At 35.6% G+C, this 17537-nt stretch overlaps 1 protein-coding gene across 1 annotated transcript; it reads right to left on the bottom strand.

Annotated features, from left to right (window-relative positions):
- Positions 1 to 2105: 2105 nt before the first annotated feature.
- Positions 2106 to 4313, bottom strand: LOC110896440 (equilibrative nucleotide transporter 8). The gene is made up of 2 exons (XM_022143783.2): positions 3728 to 4313; positions 2106 to 3013 (listed from the first exon to the last, which is right to left on the bottom strand). The coding sequence occupies exons 1-2, from the start codon at positions 4245 to 4247 to the stop codon at positions 2307 to 2309; spliced, it is 1227 nt and encodes a 408-aa protein (XP_021999475.1). The 5' UTR covers positions 4248 to 4313; the 3' UTR covers positions 2106 to 2306.
- Positions 4314 to 17537: the final 13224 nt, after the last annotated feature.

Raw genomic sequence — 17537 nt, 5'->3', positions numbered from 1 at the left:
ATAGAGTAGAGAGAGTGTGTATGTGTGTATGAGAGTGAGGGAGTGTTTCTAAATATATGAGTTATTAATAATTTTTTAATGATAAGGGTGTATGTGTAATTTCATATCCACTTAACTGAGAAAACTAACTCTTATTCACTTTAGGGACTATCCGAGTAACAACTGGTCAAACCACAAGGAGCAAGAGTGTAATTTTAAAAAGTTAGAGACTAAAGGTGAAATTTTGACAAACCACAGGGACTATCCGGGCATTTTACTCATATTTAAACTAATCTATACTATATAATAAAAGAAACTGAACACGTGTTATTCATTGAGAGTATCTTATATTAATTAATTAAATATATAAAACAAGAAATTTATGTGTTTGTTTAAATTTTAAAGGGATTATCTTAGAATATGTTTTTAAGTAAAATAAATTTACGTCATATCCATTTATATTAGATGTTTTTGTTACTTTAAAGTTTGACTTGATTTGAGAGAGCATTTGAATTTTGAATATTGCAATTTTTTTTTTATTTTTTATTTTTTTTTATACATGTGGTATTTACTTAAATGAAATTAAGAGAAGCATATAAAACAAAACGCAGATGGAATCAAACAACCAAACGATATTATTTGTAACCAAACCAAACCCTAACTAATAAGATAAGAAAATAAATTTAAAGAAAACAAAAGTGATTGTTTTCTTGAGTTTGCTCGAAACCTTCTTTTTTTTTTTTAACGGCAAATTTGGATCAAACCACCCGATCATATCCATCTTCATTAGGCATAATGCCTATACACCAATTCAAGAGAAAACCAAACAAATATGGGAAAAACCCCCCTTGTGAGCATCGAACTCAGGACGTCTGTATTGGTTCCAAAGACTTATCCCACCTCCAAGATGCCACTAGACTATAAAGCCATGTACAAGCTCGAAACCTTCTTATTGGAAAAAAAGTAACAAATTTAAGGTAGACCTTTTGTTGGTGTGATTGGCTAGTCAAACAAACCAAGTCAAAATCAATTCTAGTTGTTTCTTTTAAATCTTGGTGACGGCTGAAACCGATTCGGGCAAATCGGCCCAAGAAATCAAAACACCAAAATATTGCTTTTTGTCCTTTGACTTTCTTGATAATTAAAAGAGCAACAAAAGCAATATTTTTGCTTTCTGTGATGATTATCGCAAGCAACAAACACAAAATAACAACCACACAATGTATAATACAATATGATATGCACTAAAATAGATGAAGAATACCGGATTTACATGGTTCGATTACGGTACGTGATCTACGTTCACACAGACAATAACGAAAAATAAATAAAAGAGGACACAAAAGTTGAGAAGGTGACCAGCCCACTCAACCCTTCAAGTCCTCAAACCGCCCAAGACGGGCCAGGGCTACACCCATCGAAGCCGACATATCTTACCTAGTACTTTTTGGAAAAAAGAACATGTGTAGAAAGTTGTTGCGTATATATTCCTCCTTTTAAAGGGATGTTAGCCACAACCTATACCTTTGGACATCTTATGGTAGTATCCCACAATGCTAAGATGTTACATGTCTCTACATTGAAAAGGATCCTAACTGAATGCTACATCTTGTCCACTTATCCTCTTATTTAAAAAAATATTAATAATTGTGCACTCGTTGGGGTCTACGGTTCTTTTTTTTACGGTAAATTTGGATAACTGACGAACCAATGGAGTATCATCGTGTCACCAGTGGAACCACCCGATCATATCCATCTCCACTAGGGAATAATGTATACACATCAATTAAGTAGGAAACCCAATAAATCTGGTTAAAAAAAAAAAAAACCCTATGGGAAACAAACTAAGGACCTGATTCCACCTACAAAATGTTATTAGACAATAATACCATGATAACATTCAATGAAGGATTTGCATTTCTCGAAGGATTCACATTTTACATCCCTTAAAAAGAATATCTTGAATTTTAATTCCCCTCTTTGATTGTCTCCTTAATTTCAAAAGATATCATGTTGACTAATCACGATTAAAATTTATTGCTTAACTATAAAAGTTAATAAACTAAGAATTGTAAAATCAACTAAATAAGTATTAAATCTACAAAGCATTAACTAATACACATTAATCAAATATAAAAAAAAAATATTATAAATTACTAAAGCCATATCCAAATAACAAGTTCAATCCTCACAAAAACAACAATAACTAATACTACAAGTTCAACCCTCACAAAAACAACAATAACTAATACTACCAAACAATATTGAAACAAAACTAGTTTTATTATTTTGTGACATAAGTCATAACCAATGCAATGAATATTAGCTCAAAGGTTCCACAACCAACCAAGTGCCGAACCCACGACCAACCCAACCACCAAAAACGTCTCCATAGCGATCCCAACCACCTCCGACTCCTCGACCGGAACCAACTTGGGTGCAAGTATCATAAGCACACTAGTCAAGTACCCATTGCTCACACCGAGCATCATGGTCAAACTCATAACCGGACCCTCACTATGCATCCATTTGGGTCCATGCACACACCCTACAAACAATGGATAAAACAACACCCGACCCATACACCACCAAACCACCAACTTACTGCCACGTGGCACATAAACAGCAGTCAAACACTTGCCCACAAAATCTCCAACGTTAAAAGTTGTAATGAGTAATATAGGATACCAATCTTTAAAATAAGTTGATGCAACGTTTTCACTTAAATAACCTGGGAATATTGATAGTGACACTAGGTAGATTGCAAATACTGCTGTCACTAGATACCGGATTTTTTTAACTACTTGCCAGAAGTTTGATCGGATTGACATGTGTTGGATGGGGTCAATGTGTTTTCGGTTACTTCGGTAGAATCGGATCACCGGTAGTTTGTGTAGAACGTTGGTGCATATGATGCATAGAAGTACCATGATGGCACTGAATGTGAAGTAGATCTGTGTGCTTGTTCGGAGACCCGTTCGTGTGTGTGGAAGTGATGCCTTTGTTATTATTCTAAGTATCGAAACCGCCAGACCTGCAAATATTATAATTAATCGGGATTTTAGACAATAACATACATACAAACGTTCCTAGTAAAAATCTAACTCGTGCTCGGGAAGTTGGAATGAAACCAAATTGCTAGAAGCTTGAATTGAGACGAGCTCAAACCCGAGTCTGGTCCTAAAAATAAGTTTGTTTAATAAACGGGCTTAAACCCAAGCTTCCTTATCGAGCTTGAGCTGACTTGCGAATCCAAACGAGTCTATTATTAATACAATTTTCATTTAATATATTAAATATTTATCTGTATCATATTTCTTATTATATTAAAATTATGATACAAATGACTAAGAATATATATTCTGTTATATATGTAAATTTAATACTCAAAGGTATACAAGAATTGAATATAAATTATAAATGTATATAAAATCATAAATACGAGACAAGCTCGGGCTTAAAAACTACTCATGAGCAGAGTTTGAGTTGTACGAGCTTAAAATAAGTCGAGCTCGATCTCTCATAAATTAAACAAGTTGAACTCGAACTTGAGCTCGAGCTCTTGTACAAATAAACGAGTCAAGCTCAGGCTAAACTCAGCTTATTTATGCCCTTATCGAAAAGCTGCTCGCATTTACAACCCACTCTAAAATATATATTTTTTTATTTACAAGATTAGAGAAAATGACAATTCTAAGAAAAAACCCTAAAAGTAGATATATAAACACCCTAAAAATAGAAATCATACCGGCGGTGGCGTTACCAGCAAAAACCGCCTGCATATACCGTCCAGGAAGAGCTCCGGTGGCTCCAACCAGACTTCCACCCACTAACCCATCAGCTAATCCACTGATCATAACCATGGAAACAAGCACAACAAACGCGATATTCATCGTCTTCCTCGTCTCCTTCCCATGAACAATCCAGTCCGTCACCGGCGCCACCATGAGAGCCAAAATAAACAAACACTGACCCAAATTCATCCTGCTCCGAACCGACGGCAACTTAATCCGACTCGACCTTGAAAACCACATGAGCGTAAAAAGCACGGCCATCGCGGCCGACATGTAACCCACTGAAAACACCTTGTTGATGTGTTTGTTAGGGTATAGATACTGGAAATAATCAACGGCTGTGATGAAGGCGTTCCATGGAACCAAATATCCGGCACCTAGTAGAAAGTGGATAATGTATGCCATGTTGTATGTGTCTTTTGGCTCCTTGTTGTCGTAGGTTTTAAGGTTCGGATTTGGCTGTAGAATCTCCATTTCTGCCGGAATATTATGCAATATAGAGGGGTGTTTTCGATTCCTTATTATAAATGGCTAATTTGTTGTGAACTTATAATGTGATTTTTGGGTGATTTCAGTTTCGAGTTTCGACATATTATTCATGGCAATGATAGATATGGACACGTTATTAATTGTTTTCTTTTTGTATACATGGCGTTTTTATCACGTGAGTTAAACATGTGTGTGTATGTATGTAATTCCGGTTTGTTTTTTTGTCTGGAGAAACATAAGATAATGTTTTGGTAAATGTCCTAAAAATTATATATGTTGATTCTTTGGATTTCATGTTAGTTTGTGGATATTCTTTATTTTTTGATGAGCTATTTGTCGTTATTATTTTTATAACTAAATTAATTACTTTTAAAAAAAATATTCCACGTACGTATATTAATATGATAAGAATTATTAGTGAATTATCTTGTTTTCAACAGCTAAATCACCCGGTTAGGCTTTTGGCTTTTGGTCACCCAGGTCACAAGTAAGAATGCCGCAGTTGGCATATTATTACCCGTTTGAAGCGGTGCCACAATTTGCCCCTCGCAAGATTCGACCCTGAGACCTCTGTATAGGAACCCACATAAATAGGTAAACCTTCCCACATTTCCCAAACCAATTGGTATGCGGAATCATTGGCAATATAGTGAATTCTCTATCTATGCTACATTATCATAGAACTGGATAAAATTGGTATTTCAATTAATTTTAAAACACTCACTTGGGATAATTATTTTTGTATTTAATAATTTTGGTATTTATGACATAATTTTGTTATTTAATGCAATTTTGGTATTTATGACATAATTTTATTATTTAATAAATACATTATAATATTGTTATCTAATTCTTTTAATTATTTTAGAACCCAAGTAAAACCAGAACATTTGATAAATAAATGGAAAACGAGTACAACTTTGTTAGTTATCGACTACGTCGCAACGCATAGGTACTCTATTTATATTTAAATATATTACATAATTTGATGTATTATAATATTCCACATATTACATAACTGAAATTTAATAAATTTGATAAATAAAATCACATAATTAAGCGTGATACATGAGGAAGTATATTAAGTTTTAAAATTTTAAATTAAACAATTTTATAACAAAATTAAAATTATTTATTAAATTTCCATTTAGTTTAATGACAAGGAGTAAAACAAATTAATATAATAAATTATATTTTAATACATTACACAAAGAAAAAAAGATTTTATTTTAGTTTTAAATCGTAAAGTTAAAATCAAAATAATATCTAACCTTATTTTGCAAATATTTTGTTGTGAGAAAAATAAAACTATTTATCCTTTTATAGATTGATTATGCATAAGTTAAAAGCACACGATACAAGGTTTTCAAAATTATATACTTAACTTAAAAAATTACAAAACGTACCCTTTCACTTTAACAAAATCTATCATTTAAATTATGCACTTTTTCAAATGTTGTTTTTCATTATCATCAGTTAACAAGTGTTTTTCTTTTCCTCTTTATTATTAGTATTAATTTTTGGGTAAATTACAATTTCTGTCTTTTATGTTTGTTATGAATTGTAGTAGATAATCTTTAACTTCAATAATTACAGTTGAAATCATTTATTTGAAAAACTCATTACACCTTAGAGCATTCACATCCATGGCATCAAATTCAGTGTGTGATGTTTTTAAAATATAAAGAGTATAAAAAGTAGTTGTAAGTGGAGGAGAGAGAAAATGTTTTTTTCATCTGTATATTTTGGGGGAACACTGTTCACCCCATATATTTTTTTAATATATTCTGAAAGTGGTTTTGAGTGTAGGAGAGAGAAATATAAAAATATTATTTAAATAAAAAGGAGAGATGTAATTAATGGTGAAAATATGGTGGGATGGATTTGAATGCTCTTACGTCCTTTAGCTCTAACCTGGTTAAAAATTTCAGTTAGGTCGAATCAATCAAGGGCAATTTAGTCTTTCTACAACTTAATTAAAGGAAAAAATAAAACCTAATTTTACAAACCCTTCATCTCATACATTTTTCATTCTTTCCCTTTCTTCTTCTTCTTCACCACCACCACCACCTATCTCTCTTTCTTTCTCCAACCACCACCTCTCTCTCTCTCTAACCAACCGCCACCCCTGTCACCACTACCACCACCACCAATGTATACTTGATTAACATGCGACCACCTCCCTCACGCCAACATAACCTCATCACCTCCCTCACGATGAAAATTGTTATTGCTTATCTATAAAAGTTAAGACCATGTGTAGTGGAAGACACAAATAATGCCTCCATCCTTGGGCATTTTGCGACATGTGGCAGTCCAGTCAGCAATGGCAATTAGGCTGGAGGGTGTGGTTAGAGCCCCCTAGGGGCTTTATCTGGCCACGTAAGCGATACGTAGGATCCACGCCCCCCCTCCCCTTTAATTTGCATGGTGTGGATGGAGCCCCCTATTAAACAAAATTATAAAAAAAAAAAATTCATTGGACTAAAACTAGTGGGCCCCACCTGAACCTTTCAACTTTGGCGTCACCAGAGTGGCGAAGTAAGGATGGCGCCCCCCTTTTAAAATGGAGGGTGTGGTGATGGAGCCCTATGGGGCACTATACATGGTGAGCTGGCGGGGGTGGCGCCCCCACACCCTCCAGCCTTATGGGACGTTTTTTTTTTTTCAAAAATGGGTTTAGTGGAGATATAAGCATTGTGAGGAATTATGTTAAAAGAGATATAAAAAATTAAATAAAAAAAAACATAAAAATGGTATTGACCAACCAAAAAGTAGAATACATCTCATTGGCCAAACAATTTAAGAAGAGGTGTGGATAAAAGGACGTCATATGCTTTATTTTGAAAAAAAAAAAAACGCCATGGGGAGGTTAATGGACGTTAAGGGGCGTTTTTTTAGAAAAAACGTCCAAAAACCCCCTACTACGGATGATCAAATAAACTAAGAATTGTAAAATCAACTGAGTATTAAATCTACAAAGCTTTAACTAATACACATTGATCAAATATAAAAAAATATTATAAATTACTAAAGTCATATCCAAATAACAAGTTCAATCCTCAAAAAAAACAATAACTAATACTACTAAACAATATTGAAACCAAAACTAGTTTTATTAATTTGTGGCATAAGTCATAACCATTGCAATCAAAACTAGCTCAAAGGTTCCACAACCAATCAAGCGCCGAACCCATGACCAACCCAACCACCAAAAACGTCTCCATAGCACACTAGTCAAATACCCATTGCTCACACCAAGCATCATGGTCAAACTCATTACCGGACCCTCACTATGCATCCATTTGGGTCCATGCACACACCCTACAAACAATGGATAAAACAACACCTTACCCATACACCACCATACCATCATCCTACTGCCACGTGGCACATAAACAACACTCAAACACTTGCCCACAAAATCTCCAATGTTAAAAGTTGTAATGAGTAATATAGGATACCAATCTTTAAAATAAGTTGAAGCAACGTTTTCACTTAAATAACCTGGGAATATTGATAGTGACACTAGGTAAATTGCAAATACTGCTGTCACTAGATAACATATCTTTTTAACTACTTGCCAGAAGTTTGACCGGATTGACATGTGTTGGATGGGGCCAATGTGTTTTCGGTTACTTCGGTAGAATCGGATCACCGGTAGTTAATGGAGAACATTGGTGCATATGATGCATAGAAGTACCATGATGGCACTGAATGTGAAGTAGATCTGTGTACTTGTTTGGGAACCGGTTCGTGTGTGTGGAAGTGATGCCTTTGTTATTATTCTAAGTATCTAAACCGCCAGACCTGCAAATGTTATAATTAATCGTGATTTTAGACAATAACAAACATACAAACGTTCCTAGTAAAAATCTATTTCGTGGTCAGGAAATTGGGATGAAGGCAAAGGTTATTAGACATAAATTTATAATCTATTTATGTTAATGATTGTTTCTAGTTTTAGGCTGCAATTGTCATATATATAGGACCTCCTATTGTAAACAATTATTCATTCAATACAATTCACAATTACAATACAAATTATATGATATCAGAGCCATACGCTCTTGGATTACCTAAACCATAAAATTGCTGACTGTCACTTTTGTTTTCCGATCTCAGCAAGATCCTGTTCCTCTATCAACAAGGACCTGCTCCCTTATCAACAAGGTCCTGCTCCCTTATTAACAAGGCCCTTCTTTTTTTTTTCTCGCCCCTAATCAACAAGGTCCTGCTCCCTTATTAACAAGTCCCTGCTTTTTCCTTTTTTCTTCTCGCCAACTTCTGTTTATTCAAACCTACAAACAATGGCCATTACCTCCTTCACCACAGTAGAGAAAACCACTCATAATTCTCACGAATTCGGTTTTCAACTAAGCCTGACCAATCATAGATACTGGAAAACCATGATCAAACCTTTTCTCATTACAAATGGCTTGTATGTTTATATTGATGGCTCTATTCACTGTCCATCCCAAACCATTGCTGCTACCACCTCTTCGTCAGACAAAGACCCACCGCCACCCACACCACAACCAAACCCTGACTACTTGACATGGGTTTCCAACGATGCCCACGTCCACATGCTCCTGCTGTCAATAACCTCTGTAGCCTCCTTAAATGTACAAGGTCAAACTTCTCGTAACTTATGGCTTTCCTTGGAACGTGTTTACGCACTGCACACATCTTCCCGAGAGTACACACTAAGAACCCAACTTCTTAAGATGGAGATGCAACCTGATGAAACATCTGCTGCCTATATCACACGAGCCTAAGAATATAACGATGCATTAGCAAACATTGGTGCAGCCATGCAAGAAAAGGATGTTGTTATGTTGATTATTTCAGGCCTTCAGGAAGAATATAACATCTTAAAACCCACCCTTATTCCATAACACCCTCCAGTAACCCTCATGGAATTACCTGGGCTACTCGCTGATCACGAATACATGACAAAGAAGACTGATCCCACTCTCTCTGTTGTTACCCAGGCCTTCACGACTATAACCAGCCTTGACTCAGCCTCACAACCCAGCCTTTAACTCACACCTAAAACAGTCCAGTCGCTTCAACAACTGATGACACAATTAAGCTTCAATGTGCAACCTATACAACAACATAATCGGCCCTATTACAACACTTTTGAGCAGTCTAATCGTGACCGAAACAACAACCGGCGTGGATGAGGCAATTAAAACAACCGCAACATGGCTCCTCGTCAGGTAACAATTCCAGATTTGCTTGGGCATCTAATCAGAATACCGTCTATGGTTCTTGGAACAGGTGTGATATTGGGCATGTTCCATCTCAATGCCTAAATCGTGATCCTGCAATAATTCGTCCACCACGATATGCTCCACAAGAGAACTATGCTGATCATCGCTCACAAGCATCATCATCTTGGTTGCCGGACGCTGGTGCAAACAATACTGCAGCACCTGATCTCACTAGCCTTGACAATGTTGAGCCTTATTTCGGTAAGGACACACTTACTGTTGGTAATGTCAATAGGTTACCAATTATTCATATAGGTTCCACCACTTTCAATTCACCAAATAAAACTCTTTCTATTAAAAACATTCTACACGCTCCACAAATTAAACGAAATCTTCTTTCCGTACAACGTTTTTGTCAATATAACAAAGTGTGTTTTTTGATTTTACTCTACATTTTTTATGTGAAGGATTCGGTTACCAGAACTATCCTCCTCATAGGTCCAAGTAAAGACAGTTTCTACCCTCTTCAATTACCAAAGACCAATCTTGCCTCAAATGTTGCTTTTTCTACTGTTCGAGCTTCTCCTACAACTTGGCACCAAAGACTTAGACATCCTCACTTGTAACTTTTACAACCTATGATTTCTAAGAACTGTCTTCCTATTAGTAGTAATTCTGTTTTACCATATTGTAATTCTTGTCCCATGGGAAAATCTTCAAAATTGCATTTATCTTCATCAAATTATAGAAGTACTCATGTATTGGATTTAGTTTTTTGTGATGTTTGGGGACCTGTTTTCGCAACCCCCGACCCCTGCCTCGAGATGTGGGCGGACACGGCCTACTCAGAGATGGTGGTATCGGTGTTTATCATTATTTGGTAGTGGAATTTACATCAGGACTGTAGTTAGGAAATATTTTGTCAGAGTAAAACACCACATTTTTGTAATAAACATATTGGGAAATTCCCAAGTTTTTATTACAAACATGTTTATAGGGATAAACCCTATTTTATTAAATAAAACATCTTTCTTTATTTAGGTAACTTTTATAGCCACATTTTCCAAGCCTTTAGTGCTCTGCCGCTGGCTTCTATTTTGGCTTTCACATTTTGTTACCTGAAACGCGTTTTAAAAACATTTGCCAGTGGGAAATACTGGTGAGTGAATCTCAATTTAATCAAAACAGATTTTATCCTTGTACAACATTGAGCGCAATCAACAATTACATTTGTTTATTATTCTACCTTAATTACCACCCACGGTACTGTCGTCCCGACTTGTGGTCATGTTACTACTCAAAGTGTAGTAACAAATTTTGTATACAAAACCCCCAACATACCGAAGATAATTGTAGAATTACAGATACTCAATCACTGTTAATTATAATGTTCAAACAATTGAGGTTTTTTAAAAACAGTTTGCAAAAAGGTTTACAAAAAGGAGATTACTCACATTGCTAATTTAGAATTTTTCCCATGGTTTCCTAGTTATAATCTAATAAATTAAAAAATGCACACGCGTTAGCATAATAACCCAAATTTTATATTAGTTATACCCTTCCCGAGACAGAACTCCAACGACTACGTCGGGCAGAACCTCGACAGTCGTTACGGAGCGCTAGATCAATCGGGTAGCGTATCTAATACGTAGCCGGGGGTTAAAAATACTTACAACGAGGCAGAACTTCATTATATTAGTGGGTATAATGCCCGATATAATTGCTACACCACAGAAATTTGAGAGAGAATTACGAATTGTGAACGACGGAAATGAACTACCGATGCCCTCTTCTTATAGGGTTGTTTCGGCCGTCCTTCGCGCCCCGCGTAAACCACACAAAGGGCTTACGCGCCCCGCGAGCTAGGGGGTGCAGGCCCTAGCCTTACTGAATCGAACAACTAGCCTTGTCACACAGTGCGCCACGTGGCGTCACCCGGTGTGCCCTAATGACCAGCTGTCGCGACCCGCGAGCGATGATGAAAATTTGTTTTTATTTAATTTTTACAAAAACAAAAGTATTTAGGGTCTGTTTTACATATACAAGGTGTATTTTAGGACATATAGGGACATTCTAATTATTTTAGGGGTGTCAGAAATATTTTAGGAGGTTGTTATATCCTCCCCACCTTGTTTTAGAACTCGTCCTCGAGGTCTACTGGAACAGGTGTGTATATTTCCTCTGCATCTCTGATTCAAGCTCCTACGTGTACTCTGGTCCTCTCCTGGAATCCCATTTTACTTTGACTAGAACTAGTCTCTTGTGTTTAAGATTCTTGACTTTCCTATCTTTAATTTGTAGAGGCTTCTCTATGAACTTGAGCTTCTCATTTACCTCTATGTATTTAAGAGGTAATACTAATGATTCATCGGCTAAACACTTTTTGAGATTACATACATGAAACACATCATGTATTCCTGCCATTACCTCTGGCAGTTGTAGCTGGTAAGCTACTGGTCCTATTCTTTTAGTAATCTCAAAGGGTCCAACATACCTGGGGCTTAGCTTTCCTTTTGATGAATCTCACCACTCCTTTCGAAGGAGAAACTTTTAATAATACCTTGTCTCCTACTTGAAATTCCAATGGCTTTCGCTTGTTGTTAGCATAAATCTTTTGTCGATCGCATGCTGCTTTTAGTCTTTCCTTGACTTGAATAATCTTGTATGTTGTCTCTTGTACTCTCTCTGGTCCAGATAATTGCTTTTCTCCAATTTCTGCCCAACAAACTGGGGTTTGGCACTTTCGTCCATAAAGTCCTTCGAATGGTGCAGCATTGATACTGGTATGATAGCTGTTGTTGTATGAAAATTCTATTAATGTTAAATGATCGTCCCAATTTCCTCCGAAATCAATTACACAACCTCTAAGCATATCTTCCATTGTCTTATCCTCTTTCTTTGCAAAACTTGGTATTCTACATCGCCTATCTTGTCCTCATACAAGTGAACAAAATGGCTTTGTTGAGAGATGACACCTCCATGTAGTCGAAACTAACCCCACCCTTCTAGTACAATCTGGTGTTCCACTGCGTTTTTGGAACTTTGCTTATGAAACTGCCACATACTTGATAAATCGCATGCCATCACGTGTCTAATCCCATATCTATCCCTTTGAGCATCTTCTCAAACGTATACCCGATCTTTCCTTTTTACGTGTCTTCGGGTGTCAATGTTTTCCTCATCTTTGCTCGTATCATCCACACAAAATGGATTTCTGTTCATCACCATGCATCTTCCTAGGGTATAGTCCCTCGTATCATAGATATCATAGTCTTGATCCTACTGCAAATCGCATTTACATCGCCCGACATGTACAGTTTAATGAAATGTATTTTCCATTTCTTCAATCCTCTTCCCCTATGCCTACCTGTAACACCCGTCTCATTGTTTTAAGATTTTAAACTAAAAACACACATTTTTTTTCTTTTAATTTCAAAGTGCATCATTTCAAAACTTAGTTATAAAAACTAAGTTTACATGGTTATGGTATTCTAGTTTACAAACTAACTAGTTTAAACATACAACATTGAGTTTAGTGTTTACAAATAAACATTGTCTCAAACAAGATTAGGTTAGCGCGGAAGCTTCAAAACTTTGTGTTCGGTTCTTGAATTCTTGCTTAATCGGCATCCGAAATGAGACGAACATCACCTAAGGTCAAAACCACATCAATTGTTAGTTTTGACAACTTTATAACATGTAAAAACAAGTTCCGGTATCATAAAAATAACAAAAAATAAAATTCAAATTTTTGATGTGTCGCGCCACGCTACAGATTCCTTTCAATCCTTCACGGGCCGCGAGCGCGCCCGCGTGTCGTGCCAGAACAAGTGACTCTCTTCGCGTGCCGCGGGGGAGACCGTTTTCCAGCGGGTGCAGATTAAAATCCTGCACTTTTGCCCAACACCATTTTCTTTCAATTTTTCAAATTCTAAGGTGCATAACTTTCATTCTACAAGTCCGTTTTTCGCAATTCTTTTTCCTACTTGTTCATAATTTAATTCTCCATCTTACGGAGTGAAAACCCGACATCTAAATTCACAAAAGTTGAACTTTCAAGCTCTCGGCTTGAAATTCAATTATGACACTTTTTGACCCGTTCGTGATTTATCAAACAAACTTGCTTATTACCTTTTCAAAATATCATGCATATCACAATATATCAATTTACTAATGTGCAAGGTTCGAATTACGGGTTTCTTATGAATTCATAACCCGTTTTACCTATCTACTCATTTTCACCCGTTAAGGGAAGTTAAACACTTTTAACTATAAATCTATATATAAGCGTACCTGGCTCGAGTTAACGTATAGACCCGTTTATACCTTGCTATTATTAATTCAATATTCTATGATGACGCAATTATCCAAATTGTTATTCGTTCCTGTAAACATATGACTTAACAACCAACATTAGTCGATATGGTCATATGATGTTATCACCATCATTTGACCCATTTGGTCTATACGACCAAACAATTATATTTATTACAAATCATGGTTTCTAATTACTCAATCACGCATCCGACGCATTACGGATTTTATCACAAAAATTTCCCTCTTTTTTTCTTACATATTTGACCCAGTTCGGCTTATGCTGTGGGTATCCTTTTAATCTCGATTACAATTAGTCATCACGTGACTAAATTACCATTTTGCCCCTTTTTCCATTATTAGTTAAGCTATGAGGTAACTTTAAGAAAACTCAAAAATTCTTAGTCGATTTATGACTAAATTACCATTTTACCTCTTTCACCATTAATCATGATTTTAAACGTTTTTATTCGTTCTGACCCATTTCGTTTCGTGTCGGAACCCATAATTCGAACGTGATCTATTGTTGTATTTATCACCTATAGAATAAATACGTATGCTAAAAAAATAGGTGTAAGCTTTACTTACCTTTCATCCAAGCAAGTCTTACTCGTGCCTTTATCCCGTTTGATCATCTCCTCAAAGCTTCACCTAGCTCGGCAAGAGTCAAACTATCATATTACCCATAAAATGGTTAGTTTAGTCATTTCATATTATGGCTACCATTTCGTATGGGGTTTCTTGCATATAATTTACTTAACTAAATCATAGGTTAGTTTTACTTTCTTAATAGTCAAACTACCCATATGTATTATATGCTTTAATCATTCTTTTTCTCATTTTCACAACTTGGTTGACAAGCTTATTTGTAGGTATTTTAAATACTTGTAATAAGCAAAATAACATTCTTAATATTCATGAAACCATTGTTTTATAAACAAGGCAAAGTATGAACAAAATACAACTTTACTTGGATTAAGTTTATCAATAAAATGTGCAGCAACTTTACAATGTAGCTAGCTGCTGAATCGACTCTTTTGACCACTTTGCGGTCTTATTTAGCCCTTCGTGATCAAAGATGAAATGAAGAATACTAAAATATCTTTCCATCCCATAAAGAATCAGCTCAATCCGAGCATCCTAGAATTAATTATGATTTTTGCAAAATCAGCTTCGAAGTCAAAATGCTTCCAATCAGCTTGCTGTCAAAACAGTTCAGCCGACTTCGGACACTGTTTTAACCCATTTAACATCAGAATTTAACAAACATGTTCAAACATAAAACTTAGTATGTTTCAATAGCTTTCTGAGCATATATGGCTCAACCTCACAGGTCGTTCCAATGATTTTATATGATATATTTTTTTTAAAACTATAGCCCAATAATTTTTAATCCCAACCAGCTTTGTTATATTTTCTTGTTCAAGCATTTCATCAAGCACCTTGTGTGCAACACGAAACATCAAATTTCTCCAGCCCATTTAAGTGTTCTAAATCCTTAAATTCTAGCATAATTAACAAGTACTAACATCAAACTTCAAATCTAACTTCAGGGAGTTCTATTAACACAATTTAACCATTATGATTCTAGGGTTCATCATGTTTCTACAAAACCCATTTAGCAAATAATCGGGTGATCATGAATTCACAATTATGAACATCAATTCAACAAGTAAATGACTAGGGTTTACTCCTAGACATAAAATCATTCCTAATTTCATCCAAACTTCGATCATGCAAGCTAAAATTTCAATTTCATGCTTTCACCTTGAACTCAAGGTGAAACCAAATAGCAAAATTAGGCCTACCTTATGATCCTTTCACGAAGGTGATCACTAATCTTTGCTTGGATTTCGTTTTGGAACTGATTTAGGCCTTCAATTTGATCAAATTGCATGAACTAAGGTTTGAGAGCAAGCTTGGTCGCCCCCCTGTGTTCTGTACGGTCCACACACACATAAGTGTGTGTTTGGAAATTAAATTTTGTTTTAATTAAAAACTAGTTTGATTTTTTAACACCTTTGACCCCTCATCTATTATTAGGTCCTTATTTTAGGTGTTTTTAACCCACTAACATGTTACGACAAGACTTTCTTCCAACTAGGTTATTTTTATTCCTAGTTAGCTCGTTTTATTTATTACCGATATCGATTTATAATATAAGGTTTATATTATAGGGTACGACTCAGTTTATTTTAAGTCCTGTTATCTCGGGCTGTTTATAAACTTTCATTTCCTTAAAAGTTTTCGTTCAACTTTTATTTAATATTAGGTTTATTTGTTTAAATCCTAATATTTACCGGTTAATTTCACAACTAACGGTATTTTTACCCGTTCATAAATATTAGCGTGGTTTGATTACCAAACCCGTTTTTGGGGTGTTACAAGTCTACCCCCCTTAAAGAGGTTTCGTCCACGAAACCTTTCTCATTTAGTTCTTTAATTTAGACTGAACGAACTTAGTTTCGTTTCTATGATATTCATTCTTTCGGACAATATTATCATTCATATTGACATGAACGTCCTTTATGTGTAAGTCCTTATGAACCGAAATTTTCATTTTATATTTCATATCTTTTTCTCCTACTTGACCGAGTTGTTACCTGACCACTCAGTTGCGTTAGTCCGTCAACACATTTACTTCACGCTAATCTTATGTTGACGAGCGCTTTACCTAGTTAATAATCTTCTTTTGACTACAATGGTTTTACCGGCTTGACTGATTAGTCACCGCCATTTCGTGCCCCGGCACCCGGGCATACTATACTGCCATCTCCGGCTTTATGTGTGTTTACTATTTCTTAAACCACCTCATACTACTTATGTTTGTTAAAACATTGCTTTTAACTAAAAACAAAATTTTTAGTTTACGTTTTCTCTTTATCTTACGTCTTTTTCTCATGTCTAGGAATTTTCGTTCTAAGTTTATTCCTGACCGTTATTATTCTTACGCAAAAAATGGAAACCAATTTTCCACACCTTACCCAAGTGACCTGTAGCTTCTTTAGTTAGCCTCGTAGGCTATCTCTTTAGATTTCCACCTTTTTAAGGTGAGATTCCAACGGTTTGTTTCTTTCTATTTGTGACCCAAGGGTCTTTTTGGTCCCGTAGACCTCAATACCACTTACTATCATGAGGGTCATGACAATTCCGTAGATCCTCTTTTACACATGTCGTTCTAAAGTTATACTTTCGGTGTCAGCACACCCTTTTTGATGTTTAGAAGTCGTTTATTTTCATTCCTGAATTCTATGGACCTTGACCATAGTCTAAGGCTGCACCCGCTTCCATTTTAAACTAATATTTGGACTCTATGACTTCCTATGTCATTTACACATCGGTTTGTTTGTTTTTTTTGTTTGTTATTTGTTATCTGGTTTATTCCTATGTTTATTTACAACCCATTACCCGGGTTCTTTTATTATTATTATTTTTTATGTTTGTTTGGTTTTTTTTTTTTGCTTTTCGGTTTCAACGGTGTGCGTTTACTTGCCCTATCAAGCTTTTATACTTTATTCGTCTTGTTTGACTTATTTGTGTGAGATTTCATTACTCCTGAACGTCAAACTTCAATCTTTATTCGACCCGTTCAACTTTAAAATAGTTGAACGTAGTTAGCAAAATTCCTGTTTGCAAATTCTCATCGTCTTTTAGTCATGACTCTTAATCCGAGTCCTTTAACTTTCTATTTCGTGTTCCCGTCTCTTGGTTTATGCATACTTTCAAAATCCTACCCATCTAT

Source organism: Helianthus annuus, chromosome 12, assembly GCF_002127325.2.
Source record: "Helianthus annuus cultivar XRQ/B chromosome 12, HanXRQr2.0-SUNRISE, whole genome shotgun sequence".
NCBI lineage: Eukaryota > Viridiplantae > Streptophyta > Magnoliopsida > Asterales > Asteraceae > Helianthus > Helianthus annuus.
The sequence above is the reverse complement of the archived record's forward strand: the minus strand, read 5'-3'. Positions and strand labels throughout refer to the sequence as shown.